The following is a 14,922-nucleotide window of genomic DNA, read 5'->3' as shown; positions in this document are numbered from 1 at the left end:
ATCTCGGCACTGTGGCTGTATTATTTGTTGTAGTGTCTCAGCAAGGTGGTTGTATTACTTGTAATAGTGTCTCAGCACTGTGGCTGTATTACTTGTAGTAGTATCTCAGCACTGTGGCTGTATTACTTGTAGTAGTATCTCAGCAAGGTGACTGTATTACTTGTAGCAGTATTTCAGCAAGGTGACTGTATTACTTGTAGTAGTATCTCAGCATGGTGGCTGTATTACTTGTAGTAGTATCTCAGCAAGGTGACTGTATTACTTGTAGTAGTATCTCAGCACTGTGGCTGTATTACTTGTGGTAGTATCTCAGCAAGGTGGCTGTATTACTTGTAGTAGTATCTCAGCAAGGTGACTGTATTACTTGTAGTAGTGTCTCAGCAAGGTGGCTGTATTACTTGTAGTAGTATCATGGCACAGTTGCTGTATTACTTGTAGCAGTATCTCGGCACTGTGAGCCCGCCCGCTTAGATCAGTAGGTAGAGCGTCGGTCTACGGATCGCGGGGTCGAGTTCGATCCTCGGGCGGGGCGTATGTTCTATGTGGCTATTTGATAAACGACATTGTGTCTGAAATCATTAGTCCTCCACCTCTGATTCATGTGGGGAAGTTGGCAGTTACTTGCGGAGAACAGGTTTGTACTGGTACAGAATCCAGGAACACTGGTTAGGTTAACTGCCCGCCGTTACATGACTGAAATACTGTTGAAAAACGGCGTTAAACCCAAAACAAACAAAACAAACAAACAAATCTCGGCACTGTGGCTGTATTACTTGTAGCAGTATCTCGGCACTGTGGCTTTATTACTTGTGGTAGTATCTCAGCACTGTGGCTGTATTACTTGTAGTAGTATCTCAGCAAGGTGACTGTATTACTTGTAGTAGTGTCTCAGCAAGGTGGCTGTATTACTTGTAGTAGTATCTCAGCACAGTGGCTGTATTACTTGTAGCAGTATCTCAGCACAGTGGCTGTATTACTTGTAATAGTATTTCAGCAAGGTGGCTGTATTACTTGTAGCAGTATCTCAGCACTGTGACTGTATTACTTGTAGTAGTGTCTCAGCAAGGTGGCTGTATTACTTGTAGTAGTATCTCAGCAAGGTGGCTGTATTACTTGTAGTAGTATCTCAGCAAGGTGACAGTATTACTTGTAATAGTATTTCAGCAAGGTGGCTGTATTACTTGTAGCAGTATCTCAGCAAGGTGACTGTATTACTTGTAGTAGAATCTCGGCTCTGTGGCTGTATAACTTGTAGTAGTATCTCAGCACTGTGGCTGTATTACTTGTAGCAGTATCTCAGCACTGTGGCTGTATTACTTGTAGTAGTATCTCAGCAAGGTGGCTGTATTACTTGTAGTAGTATCTCAGCACTGTGGCTGTATTACTTGTAATAGTATCTCAGCAAGGTGGCTGTATTACTTGTAGTAGTATCTCAGCACTGTGGCTGTATTACTTGTAGTAGTATCTCAGCAAGGTGACTGTATTACTTGTAGTAGTATCTCAGCACTGTAGCTGTATTACTTGTAGTAGTATCTCGGCACTGTGGCTGTATTACTTGTTGTAGTATCCCAGGAAGGTGGCTGTATTACTTGTAATAGTGTCTCAGCAAGGTGACTGTATTACTTGTAGTAGTATCTCAGCAAGGTGACTGTATTACTTGTAGCAGTATCTCAGCACTGTGGCTGTATTACTTGTAGTAGTATCTCAGCACTGTGGCTGTATTACTTGTAGAAGTATCTCAGCACTGTGGCTGTATTACTTGTCGTAGTATCTCGGCACGGTGGCTGTATTACTTGTAGCAGTATTTCAGCAAGGTGGCTGTATTAGTTGTAGTAGTGTCTCATCAAGGTGGCTGTATTACTTTTAGCAGTATTTCAGCAAGGTGGCTGTATTACTTGTAGTAGTATCTCAGTAAGAAGGGTGTATTACTTGTAGCAGTATTTGAACAAGGTGACTGTATTACTTGTAGTAGTGTTTCAGCAAGGTGGCTGTATTACTTGTAGTAGTATCTCAGCACTGTGGCTGTATTACTTGTAGCAATATCTCAGCACTGCGGCTGTATTACTTGTAGTAGTATCTCAGCACTGTGGCTGTATTACTTGTAGTAGTATCAGCACTGTGGCTGTATTACTTGTAGAAGTATCTAAGCAAGGTGACTGTATTATTTGTAGTAGTGTCTCAGCAAGGTGGCTGTATTACTTGTAGTAATATCAGCACTGTGGCTGTATTACTTGTAGTAGTATCAGCACTGTGGCTGTATTACTTGTAGTAGTATCTCAGCACTGTGGCTGTATTACTTGTAGTAGTATCTCAGCAAGGTGACTGTATTACTTGTAGTAGTGTCTCAGCAAGGTGGCTGTATTACTTGTAGCAGTATCTCAGCACTGTGGTTGTAATACTTGTAATAGTATCTCAGCACTGTGGCTGTATTACTTGTAGTAGTATCAGCACTGTGGCTGTATTACTTGTAGTAGTATCTCAGCACTGTGGCTGTATTACTTGTAGTAGTATCTCAGCAAGGTGGTTGTATTACTTGTAGTAGTATCTCAGCAAGGTAGCTGTATTACTTGTAATAGTATCTCAGCAAGGTGGCTGTATTACTTTTAGCAGTATCTCAGCACTGTGGCTGTATTACTTGTAGTAGTATCTCAGCAAGGTGACTGTATTACTTGTAGCAGTATCTCAGCACTGTGGCTGTATTACTTGTAGTAGTATCTCAGCAAGGTGACTGTATTACTTGTAGCAGTATCTCAGCAAGGTGGCTGTATTACATGTAGTAGTGTCTCAGCAAGGTGACTGTATTACTTGTAGCACTATCTCAGCACTGTGGCTGTATTACTTGTAGTAGTATCTCAGCAAGGTGGCTATATTACTTGTAGTAGAATCTCGGCACCGTGGCTGTATTACTTGTAGTGGTATCTCAGCAAGGTGACTGTATTACTTGCAGTAGTATCTCGGCACTGTGGCTGTATTACTTGTAGTAGTATCTCAGCAAGGTGGCTGTATCACTTGTAGTAGTATCTCAGCAAGGTGGCTGTATTACTTATAGCAGTATCTCAGCACTGCGGCTCGGCTGTATTTCTTGAAGCAGTATCTCAGCAAGGTGACTGTATTACTTGTGGTAGTATCTCAGCAAGGTGACTGTATTACTTGTGGTAGTATCTCAGCAAGGTGGCTGTATTACTTGTAGTAGTATCTCAGCAAGGTGACTGTATTACTTGTGGTAGTATCTCAGCACTGTGGCTGTATTACTTGTAGTAGTATCTCAGTATCTCAGCACTGTGGCTGTATTACTTGTAGTAGTATGTCGGCACTGTGGCTGTATTACTTGTAGAAGAATCTCGGCACTGTGGCTGTATTACTTGTAGTAGTATCTCAGCACAGTGGCTGTATTACTTGTAGTAGTATCTCAGCACTATGGCTGTATTACTTGTAGTAGTATCTCAGCACTGGCTGTTTTACTTGTAGTAGTATCTCAACACTGTGGCTGTATTACTTAAAGTAGTATTTCAGCAAGGTGGCTGTATTACTTGTAGTAGTATCTCAGCAAGGTGACTGTATTACTTGTAGTAGTATCTCGGCACTGTGGCTGTATTACTTGTAGAAGAATCTCGGCACTGTGGCTGTATTACTTGTAGTAGTATCTCAGCACTGTGGCTGTTTTACTTGTAGTAGTATCTCAGCACAGTGGCTGTATTACTTGTAGTAGTATCTCAGCACTATGGCTGTATTACTTGTAGTAGTATCTCAGCACTGTGGCTGTTTTACTTGTAGTAGTATCTCAACACTGTGGCTGTATTACTTATAGTAGTATTTCAGTAAGGTGGCTGTATTACTTGTAGTAGTATATCAGTGAGATGGCTGTATTACTTGTAGTAGTATCTCAGCACTGTGGCTATATTACTTGTAGTAGTATCTCAGCACTGTGGCTGTATTACTTCTAGTAGTATTTCAGCACTGTGGCTGTATTACTTGTAGTAGTATTTCAGCAAGGTGGCTGTATTACTTGTAGTAGTATCTCAGCACTGTGGCTATATTACTTTTAGTAGTATGTCAGTAAGGTGGCTGTATTACTTGTAGTAGTATCTCAGCACTGTGGCTGTATTACTTGTGGTAGTATTTCAGCAAGGTGTCTGTATTACTTGTAGTAGTATCTCAGTAAGGTGGCTGTATTACTTGTAGTAGTATCTCAGCAAGGTGACTGTATTACTTATATTAGTATCTCAGCACTGTGGCTGTATTACTTGTAGTAGTGTCTCAGCAAGGTGGCTGTATTACTTGTAGCAGTATCTCAGCAAGGTGACTGTATTACTTGTAGCAGTATCTCAGCAAGGTGACTGTATTACTTGTAGCAGTATCTCAGCAAGGTGACTGTATTACTTGTAGTAGAATCTCGGCATTGTGGCTGTATTACTTGTAGTAGTATCTCAGCACAGTGGCTGTATTACTTGTAGTAGTGGCCCGCCCGCTTAGCTCAGTAGGTAAGAGCGTTGGTCTACGGACCTCTGGGTCGCGAGTTCGATCCTCGGGCGGGGCGTATGTTCTCCGTGACTATTTGATAAACGACATTGTGTCTGAAATCATTAGTCCTCCACCTCTGATAATTCATGTGGGGAAGTTGGCAGTTACTTGCGGAGAACAGGTTTGTACTGGTACAGAATCCAGGAACACTGGTTAGGTTAACTGCCCGCCGTTACATGACTGAAATACTGTTGAAAAACGGCGTTAAACCCAAAACAAACAAACAAAAAAACAAAAACTTGTAGTAGTATCTCAGCACTGTGGCTGTATTACTTGTAGTAGTATCTCAGCACTGTGGCTGTATTACTTGTAGTAGTATTTCAGCAAGGTGACTGTATTACTTGTAGTAGTATCTCCGTAAGATGGCTGTATTACTTGTAGTAGTATCTCGGCACTGTGTCTGTATTACTTGTAGTAGTATCTCAGCACTGTGACTGTATTACTTGTAGTAGTATTTCAGAAAGGTGGCTGTATTACTTGTAGTAGTATCTCAGTAAGATGGCTGTATTACTTGTAATAGTATCTCAGCACTGTGGCTGTATTACTTGTAGTGGTATTTCAGCACTGTGGCTGTATTACTTGTAGTAGTATTTCAGCACTGTTGCTGTATTACTTGTAGTAGTATTTCAGCAAGGTGGCTGTATTACTTGTAGTAGTATCTCAGCACTGTGGCTGTATTACTTGTAGTAGTATTTCAGCAAGGTGGCTGTATTACTTGTAGTAGTATATCAGCAAGGTGGCTGTATTACTTGTAGTAGAATCTCCGCAAGGTGGCTGCATTACTTGTAGTAGTATCTCAGCACTGCGGCTGTATTACTTGTAGTAGTATTTCAGCAAGGTGGCTGTATAACTTGTAGTAGTATTTCAGGAAGGTGGCTGTATTACTTGTAGTAGTATCTCAGCAAAGTGGCTGTATTACTTGTTGTAGTATCTCAGCAAGGTGACTGTATTACTTGTAGTAGTATCTCAGCAAGGTGGCTGTATTACTTGTAGTAGTATCTCAGCACTGTGGCTGTATTACTTGTAGTAGTATCTCAGCACTGTGGCTGTATTACTTGTAGTAGTATTTCAGGACTGTGGCTGTATTACTTGTAGTAGTATCTCAGCACTGTGGCTGTATTACTTGTAGTAGTATTTCAGCAAGGTGACTGGTTTACTTGTAGTAGTATCTTAGCAAGGTTGCTGTATTATTTGTAGTAGTATTTCAGTAAGATGGCTGTATTACTTGTTGTAGAATCTCAGCACTGTGGCTGGATTACTTGTAGTAGTATCTCAGCACTGTGGCTGTATTACCTATAGTATCTCAGCACTGTGGCTGTATTACTTGTAGCAGTATCTCAGCAAGGTGACTGTATTACTTGTAGCAGTATCTCAGCAAGGTGACTGTATTACTTGTAGTAGTATTTCAGCAAGGTGGCTGTATTACTTGTAGCAGTATTTCAGCAAGGTGGCTGTATTACTTGTAGTAGTATATCAGTAAGATGGCTGTATTACTTGTAGTAGTATCTCGGCACTGTGGCTGTATTACTTATAGTAGTATTTCAGCACTGTGGCTGTATTACTTGTAGTAGTATCTCAGCACTGTGGCTGTATTACTTGTAGTAGTATTTCAGGACTGTGGCTGTATTACTTGTAGTAGTATCTCAGCACTGTGGCTGTATTACTTGTAGTAGTATTTCAGCAAGGTGACTGGTTTACTTGTAGTAGTATCTTAGCAAGGTTGCTGTATTATTTGTAGTAGTATTTCAGTAAGATGGCTGTATTACTTGTTGTAGAATCTCAGCACTGTGGCTGGATTACTTGTAGTAGTATCTCAGCACTGTGGCTGTATTACCTATAGTATCTCAGCACTGTGGCTGTATTACTTGTAGCAGTATCTCAGCAAGGTGACTGTATTACTTGTAGCAGTATCTCAGCAAGGTGACTGTATTACTTGTAGTAGTATTTCAGCAAGGTGGCTGTATTACTTGTAGTAGTATCTCAGCACTGTGGCTGTATTACTTGTAGTAGTATATCAGTAAGATGGCTGTATTACTTGTAGTAGTATCTCGGCACTGTGGCTGTATTACTTGTAGTAGTATCTCAGCACTGTGGCTGTATTACTTGTAGTAGTATCTCAGCACTGTGGCTGTATTACTTGTAGTAGTATCTCAGCACTGTGGCTGTATTACTTGTTGTAGAATCTCAGCACTGTGGCTGTATTACTTGTAGTAGTATCTCAGCACTGTGGCTGTATTACTTGTAGTAGTATTTCAGCAAGGTTACTGTATTACTTGTAGTAGTATATCAGCAAGGTTACTGTATTACTTGTAGTAGTATCTCAGCACTGTGGCTGTATTACTTGTAGTAGTATTTCAGCAAGGTTACTGTATTACATGTAGTAGTATTTCAGCAAGGTTACTGTATTACTTGTAGTAGTATCTCAGCACTGTGGCTGTATTACTTGTAGTAGTATTTCAGCAAGGTTACTGTATTACATGTAGTAGTATTTCAGCAAGGTTACTGTATTACATGTAGTAGTATTTCAGCAAGGTTACTGTATTTCTTGTAATAGTATCTCTGCAAGGTAGCTGTATTACTTGTAATAGTATCTCAGCAAGGTAGCTGTATTACTTGTAATAGTATCTCAGCAAGGTAGCTGTATTACTTGTAGTAGTATTTCAGCAAGGTGACTGTATTACTTGTAATAGTATCTCAGCAAGGTGGCTGTATTACTTGTAATAGTATCTCAGCAAGGTAGCTGTATTACTTGTAGTAGTATCTCAGCAAGGTGGCTATATTTCTTGTAATAGTATCTCAGCAAGGTAGCTGTATTACTTGTAGTAGTATTTCAGCAAGGTAGCTGTATTACTTGTAGTAGTATCTCAGCACTGTGGCTGTATTACATGTAGTAGTATCTCAGCACTGTGGCTGTATTTCTTGTAATAGTATCTCAGCAAGGTGGCTGTATTACTTGTAGTAGTATCTCAGCAAGGTGGCTGTATTACTTGTAGTAGTATCTCAGCAAGGTGGCTGTATTACTTGTAGTAGTATCTCAGCAAGGTGGCTGTATTACTTGTAGTAGTATCTCAGTAAGGTGGCTGTATTACTTGTAGTAGTATCTCAGCAAGGTGACTGTATTACTTGTAGTAGTATCTCGGCGCTCTGGCTGTATTACTTGTAGCAGTATCTCGGCAATGTGGCTGTATTACTTGTAGCAGTATCTCGGCACTGTGGCTGTATTATTTGTAGCAGTATCTCAGCACTGTGGCTGTATTACTTGTAGTAGTATCTCGGCACTGTGGCTGTATTACTTGTAGTAGTATTTCAGCAAGGTAGCTGTATTACATGTATAGTAAAGGGTCAGTCTGTTACTGTAAAACTTTTAAAGTAGTTTATCCACTTTCTAGGTGAGAAGACCAAAGAGAAGGTACAGCAGATCAAGAAGATTCTTGCAGAGGATTCTGTTAACATCAACAAACTGCAAGAGTTTGCCATCAGTCCTGGGGGATTTGTTACAAATGAAATAAGACAAGAGGCATGGCCAAAAATGGTTGGGATAGATTTGGAAAGCATTCCACCAAAGCCAGGTATTTTACACACAAAAAATCTGCCTTATTAAACCATATTATTATTAATAATTTCCTGGATTTAGTGGTTGTGTTTCTTTATGTGAAAACAATGGAGAAAGACATTCTGTCATAGGTAAGAAAAGTTGAACTACTACCTGGAAAGTCTTTATCATTCCCAGCCACATTCAGAAAGATCTAGTTTTGGCATTGTTGGTCCATCTGCCTTTTAGTCTGTCTGTACAAAGTCAAATTTAGAACATGGTTTGGAGTATTTAAATGAAACATGGCAGAAGTGGTAACTGCTATAGACATATTTCAGACATGATTTGAAGGATTTCAGTAAAGCCTAATAGAAAGTTCAACTGTTACAATTCAGCCCTTCAAGTTTCAGCGAGTTTGCTAGATGGAGACAAGTTCTGCAGCAGAAATATTGTGCAACTTTAGGAGCACAATATTCTTCAACTATAGAACAAGACTTCAGTGCATATTTCCAGACACAAAGATAAAAACCCTTTTTGTGTAGCCCACTTTTTGTGGAAGCAAAGCGAGACTTGCGTGATCCAAATTCCGGCGACGGGGACGGCGACAACGTCAACAGTTGGGAATAAATAAAAAAAAAAAACGTTATATATTTCTTTTCAACCTTGTAGGATGATTTAGAAACACACCCATGGTGAGTCCTGGTCCCCTAGTGACCTTGACCTTGTAGAAATTAGCATTTTTAGCTTGACTTTTCGAAGTAAGTTGGTTACAGTTTTTGATGAAGTCAAATATCTCTGTTACTATCAAAGCTATTCACTTGAAACTTGAAATACTTATTTACTATCAAAGTCTAAACCCTAGGAGAAACAATCCCCATAACTCTGATTTGAATTTTGACAGACTTTTTAACTTAGAATTTTTTGGGTGAAGTTCTTGATAAAGTCAAATGTCTCTGTTACTATCAAAGTTTTTGTCATGAAACTTAAACTAGTTATTCAGTATCAAAGTCTGCACCAGGAGAAACAATTCCCATAACTCTGATTTGAATCTTGACAGGTTTGTGCCCCTTTTTAACTTCATAGAAAACCAGTTATTAGATTGGGGTATGTCAGGCGGACGGATGGGCGTGTGCCAAACTTGGTTTCTGCACAATAACTTAAGTTTGGAACAAGCTATAGACACCAAACATGGCCTCTAGATAGATGGTAAGAAGACGAAGGTTGGAATTGCATTTGGAGTCATTTGGGTCAAGGTCAAGGTCGCTGTTGCTGTCAGAATAATTTGTATGTTTGATATATTCATAATGTTACACATAAGCACAGATAGTGCATGAATCTCCTTTCATGCTATCATTGCTATAATTATTGTTGAATTACTGTTAATAATAGGATTTGGTTCATTTGTGGCTGATTTGGGTTCATTATGTGGATAGCTGGATCCCAGCTTACACATTAAGTCATATACAAAAGTTAAAGGGAACCAGGTATTTGATAGAGCAAGTACTCTTTGTAAAACTTTATGTTTAAATTTGGACCAATCAGAAACAAGTTCTAAAAATAGCACGTCTGCTAAGGTATAAATAGGTAGATTGATGACAGAGAGCTCAGGTTTCGAGCTATAGGGCCAGTGCATAGGAGTTTTACGTTTATGGTAGTAGCAAATATAGGCTGAGCATCGGAAATCTGAGACAGAGACCCAAATTTAATCTACTGAGAGTAGGAGAGTTCCAGCTTATAGACGGGTCAACTCGTATGTTGTTGATTCAAAGACATTGTCTGACGGGAACTGCAACAAAAAGACCAGTCAAGTATATGGTCTCCAGCCTATAGGAGTTTGAGCTAATTGGAAATTGTTAGTTTGAAACATTTATTAGTTTGCCTGATCCCTGAACTTGTCTAGCTCATATTAAAATCATTTACGAATCATTGGTATATGAATCATTTAGGCAAGGTAGCCAGAGGAAAATTCTACATATGGGATATTTGGTCTCACCAGCTATATGTTTTAACAAAGGACATTCTACATCGTTTGTCAGCTAGTCTAAAACATAGTCACCTTAACGATTGGGCCCAGAAACATTGTTCAAGATACTAAAGGCATAGGCACTTCCCTGGGTCATATAACTCGTATCCTGACAATTTGGGGGCTCGTCCAGGATCTATATCCAAGGAGGTACAGAGACTAGTGGTTTTAACGTTCTGTTGGTGTACCAGAAAGCACTGTGACTGAAGATAGTCTGAGTCACATTTAGTTGAGCTTTAGAGATAGTTCCAACTGAAGATTTCAAGATGGACTACAATAAATTGGTAGCGATGGGTGAACGAATGGGCTTTTCGTGTACAGAACTGAGTGAGTGATTATGTGGATAGAAAAGAAAAGGAGTGCACTGAACGTGAGGAGCGTAATACTATGCTGAGACGAGATGAGGAAAGACAGTGTTATGATGATGAACAGCATAGGTTTGAGGCTCAAGAAGCTGAGAAGAAACGATTGTTTGAGCTTGAACAGGCTGAGAAGTTACGGCATTATGAGGAACAAAAAAAGGATTATGAGGAACAACAGGCAGAAAAGAAAAGATTGTATGAGTTGGAACGTTTGGAAAAGATAAGAACTTTAAAGGAGCAAGACTTAGCTTTGAATGAGCATGAGCTGGAATTGCTTAAAATCAAAATTGAGGCCGGAGCTTTAGGAGCTGATAAAAGTGCTGAGCACTTGAGCAGTAAAACATTGCGGCCAAGGCTACCGAAGTTTGAGGAAAGTAAGGATGATATGGATGCATACCTCGAGCGATTTGAGCGGTTTGCAAAAAGCCAGGGATGGAAAGAAGGGACATGGGCTGTAAGCCTCAGCTCATTACTCACAGGAAAAGGCCTGGACGTATATACAAGCATGCCTCCAGACCAAGCCAATGACTATCCTTCATTAAAGAAAGCCGTGCTGAAGCGTTATCAGTTAACAGAGGATGGTTTTAGATTGAAATTCAGGAATCAAGCCAGAGCGTGGTGAAACTGTTTTTCAGTTTATGGCAAGGCTGGACAGGTATTTCAGTCGATGGACAGAGATGGCAGAAGTTGACAATACATTTGATTTGTTTGTTTGTTTTGGGTTTAACGCCATTTTTCAACAGTATTTCAGTAATGTAATGGCGGGCAGTTAACCGAACCGGTGATCTGGATTCTGTACCAGTACAAACCTGTTCTCAGCAAGTAACTGCCAACTTCCCCACATGAATCAGAGGTGGAGGACTAATGATTTCAGACACAATATTGTTTATCAAATAGTCACGGAGAACATACGCCTCGCCCAAGGATCGAACTCACGACCCTGAGATCCGTAGACCAAGCTCTACCTACTGACCTAACCGGGCGGAACAATACGTTTGAAATGCTGAAAGACCTTATGATCAGAGAACAGTTCATCCAAACTTGTTCCACAGACCTTGCTTTGTTCTTAAAGGAAAGAGTCGCAAAATCAAGAGCTGAGATCACACAGTTGGCAGAACAATACGTTGAAGCACATGGTGGTACTATAACCTCAAACAGGGTTATGAAAAATAATTCCTCATCCAATAGGCCACTACAACGTCCAAGTAGGGCACCTTCATTTCAGCCACTGCAAAGAGAAAGGCTAGCTTTTAAAAAGCCTGTATGTTACTTATGTAATAAGGAGGGTCATATAGCACGGGATTGCAGAGACCAAAATAGGAGGAAGATAAGTGGGTCTGCTTTGGCCAGTAGGGGATCTTATGAAGAGAGACAAAGAGATAGGCATGGAATACAAGATTCTACACCCAATGACTGGAGAAAGGCAAGCCAGGTGCAGAAAGACAGTCTGATGACTGGAAAGTTTCAGCCTCATGCATATCTATATCATTAGATGACGAACAGTTAAAAGACTGCATAGAAGACGGACATGAAAAGGAACTTACGAAGTAGTTGATGTGGTCAATAAAATGGATTTTGAAGTAAAAGTCAGTGACAAAATAGGGCTTTACCATATCAGTTTACACAAAAAGTATGAGGAAAGACGAGATACTTTTGCAGGAAGTGTCGCCGTGATCGAGGCCAATGTTAGGCCAGAGTTTTTAGCTCGACTATACGAAGTATAAGGAGAGCTATCCTACTCGCCCCGGCGTCGGCGTCTTTCCGCGTCCCAACCTTGGTTAAAGTTTTTTTACACTTTCTTTTTTTTCAACTTATCTCTGTAATTACTTGATGGATTTGATTCAAACTTGAAATACTTATTCCTCATCGTCATCCACATCATCTGGCATAAGGGCCATAACTCTGGCACCAATATTTCATAAATTATCCCCCCTTTTCACTTAGATTTTCAGGTTAAAGTTTTGATGCACTTTCACTCTATCTCTGTTATTACTGAATGGATTTGATTCAAACTTAAAATAGTTGTTCAACATCATCACCCACATCATATGACACAAGGTGCATAACTCTGGCACCATTTTTTCATGAATTATTCCCCCTTTTTACTTAGAATTTCTGGTTAAAGTTTTTGCACTTTCACTCTACCTCTGTTATTACTGAATGGATTTGATTCAAACTTAAAATAGTTGTTCAACATCATCACCCACATCATATGACACAAGATGCATAACTCTGGTACACTTTTTCATGAATTATTCCCCTTTGTACTTAGAATTTCAGGTTAAAGTTTTATGCACTTTCACTTTATCTCTGTTATTATTGAATGGATCTGATTCAAACTTAAACAGTTGTTCAGCATCATTACCCTTATCATATGACACAAGGTGCATAACTCTGGCACCAATTTTTCATTAATTATTCCCCCTTTTTACTTAGAATTTTAGGTTAAAGTTTTGATGCACTTTCACTCTGTCTCTGTTATTACTGAATGGATTCAAACTTAAAGTTGTTGTTCAACATCATCACCCACACCATATGACACAAGGTGCATAACTCTGGCACCAATATTTAATGAATTATGCCCCTTTTTGCTTAGGATATACTTTCATAGTTTTTTGATACATTTTATCTTTACCTCTGTTATTACTGATATTTTTGACATAGACTGTTGTGCAATATCTTCATCCACAATTGGAGTCATTAAACACTCTATTTTCCTGAGATGTGCCCAGTTTCACTATCCAGCATCGAAATAGTCGAGCACGCTGTCTCCTGTGACAGCTCTTGTTTTATATTTTGTTACTCGGATTTTGGGCAGAAAATTGTTGAGAGGAGGTGTGTGGGGGGGGGGGGGGGGGGGGGGGGGGGGGGGGGGGGGGGGAAGGGCAGTAAAATTTACTAAAACAATGATAAGTGATCACTTCAAATGTGTTGCCTGAAAGGATTTTAACACTACTTTAATACGCATTTAACCTGTAATACAAAGAAAATTACCATTCTTTGTTTAACTTTTTTATTATCTTGAACATAAAATTGATGATTTCAAAAACTTTAACAAAATCACTCTTTGGGCATGGGTACTATTTGCCCTTGGTCATAACATCTCTGGCGAGTATTAAATTGATGATTGAATAACAAACCATTTTCAGTGGTCTGATTGGCTGATTTCATTTTTAGCATGTGCATACTTTTATTTTTAATTCACAAACTTTTCTGACCAAGATCTTTATTTAATACGTTTTAATATTTATTTGTCTTGTTATAAGTCACACTGACATAATTTTATAGGTCATAATTATGGTGACTTTCCAGACTTAAATGGTGCAGGAAGACCCCAGGTACCACACTGGGCAAGAATTGCCATCTGGGTAGAACAGCCTACCTTCCGTCAGCCAGCTGGATATCTTTTTCACATGATGACCTGAGTGGGGCTCGATCCTACAGTGGTTAGGGGCAAGTGATTCAAAGTCGGGCCACTCTTTATTTTTATATTCGATGGCCAGAAAATGACTGAAAGCATTATAAGTAGCTAGATAGGTCCCTGAAGGGGATTTGTATGCAGTGGAGTATATAGATAGATGCATCCAGTCAGGCAACTTGTAATATGTGTTTTCATAAGCATATCACAGGGTTTTATCCCCTTCATAATAGGGTCATTACCTCGGAAAATATCTTTTAAATTATGCAGTTTTCCCCAAAAACTGACTTTACATCAGGTTTTTTATTCCCCTTTGCCCAAACACCGAGCTATTTTTGCTCCAAATCACAGGCCTTGGCCCCTTTCCCTCCTGGTAAAAAAAAAACAACCCAAAATCTGAAACGGATGACTCCTTTGTTTGGCAGCACTTTGTTGCTCCTGTACCTCATCCCCATGTAAAATATACCTCATCCCCATGTAATATATAACTGTCAAAGGCATGTCAAATTCACATTCAATGTTGCCGTTGTTATTTATGTCGGGTAAATCTATGTTTTTCTAACAGTTTGAGACACCGTTACTGACCGTAATCATTTCGCTAAGTTTTTCTATCTTTCATCTTCTTGGCCTTTACAGAACTTTTTTCATTGTTTTATTGTCTATATACTAGATCACAAACCAAATATTCTGCTTTTCCATCGCGCATAAATTGTTCAAAGACAATCTTAAATTTCACACAAGTTTTTGTTTACGTACGGGAGACGCTTCCATTTGAGCGGAAATTGCGCCTATATGACACTGAAGGATAATGCGCTGACGAATATCAACGTTGTCATCGTCAGAATGCAGCAAAACATCGATCGTCGCCCGAAAATAATTTTGAAATTTTTGAAATTTCAATTTTTTTTTTTTTTTTCGAAAATGACGGAAAATAGGGTCGGCGGGTCTGAGTAACGAAAAATCAAAGAACTCTGGCCTTAGTACAGAGACAGGGGTAGTTGATGAAGAAAATTTGCTCAATCTTGTCAGAATAGGAGGGTCGGAAGCATATAAAGAAAATCAATTG

The 14,922-nt window shown here is 39.5% G+C and overlaps 1 protein-coding gene across 1 annotated transcript in view; it reads left to right on the top strand.

Moving 5' to 3' along the window:
• The window catches only part of LOC123549119 (TBC1 domain family member 20-like), a 121,293-nt gene that overhangs the window by 40,546 nt on the left and 65,825 nt on the right, over positions 1–14,922 (top strand). The window contains exon 2 of the mRNA XM_053545662.1: positions 7,911–8,090. Coding sequence (XP_053401637.1) covers positions 7,911–8,090 — 180 coding nt within the window. The remainder of the gene's footprint in view (positions 1–7,910; positions 8,091–14,922) is intronic.

The sequence above is a fragment of the Mercenaria mercenaria genome, chromosome 6 (genome assembly GCF_021730395.1).
Source record: "Mercenaria mercenaria strain notata chromosome 6, MADL_Memer_1, whole genome shotgun sequence".
NCBI classification, from domain to species: domain Eukaryota; kingdom Metazoa; phylum Mollusca; class Bivalvia; order Venerida; family Veneridae; genus Mercenaria; species Mercenaria mercenaria.
Note: the sequence above shows the minus strand (reverse complement) of the source record. Positions and strands in the feature narration are given on the sequence as shown.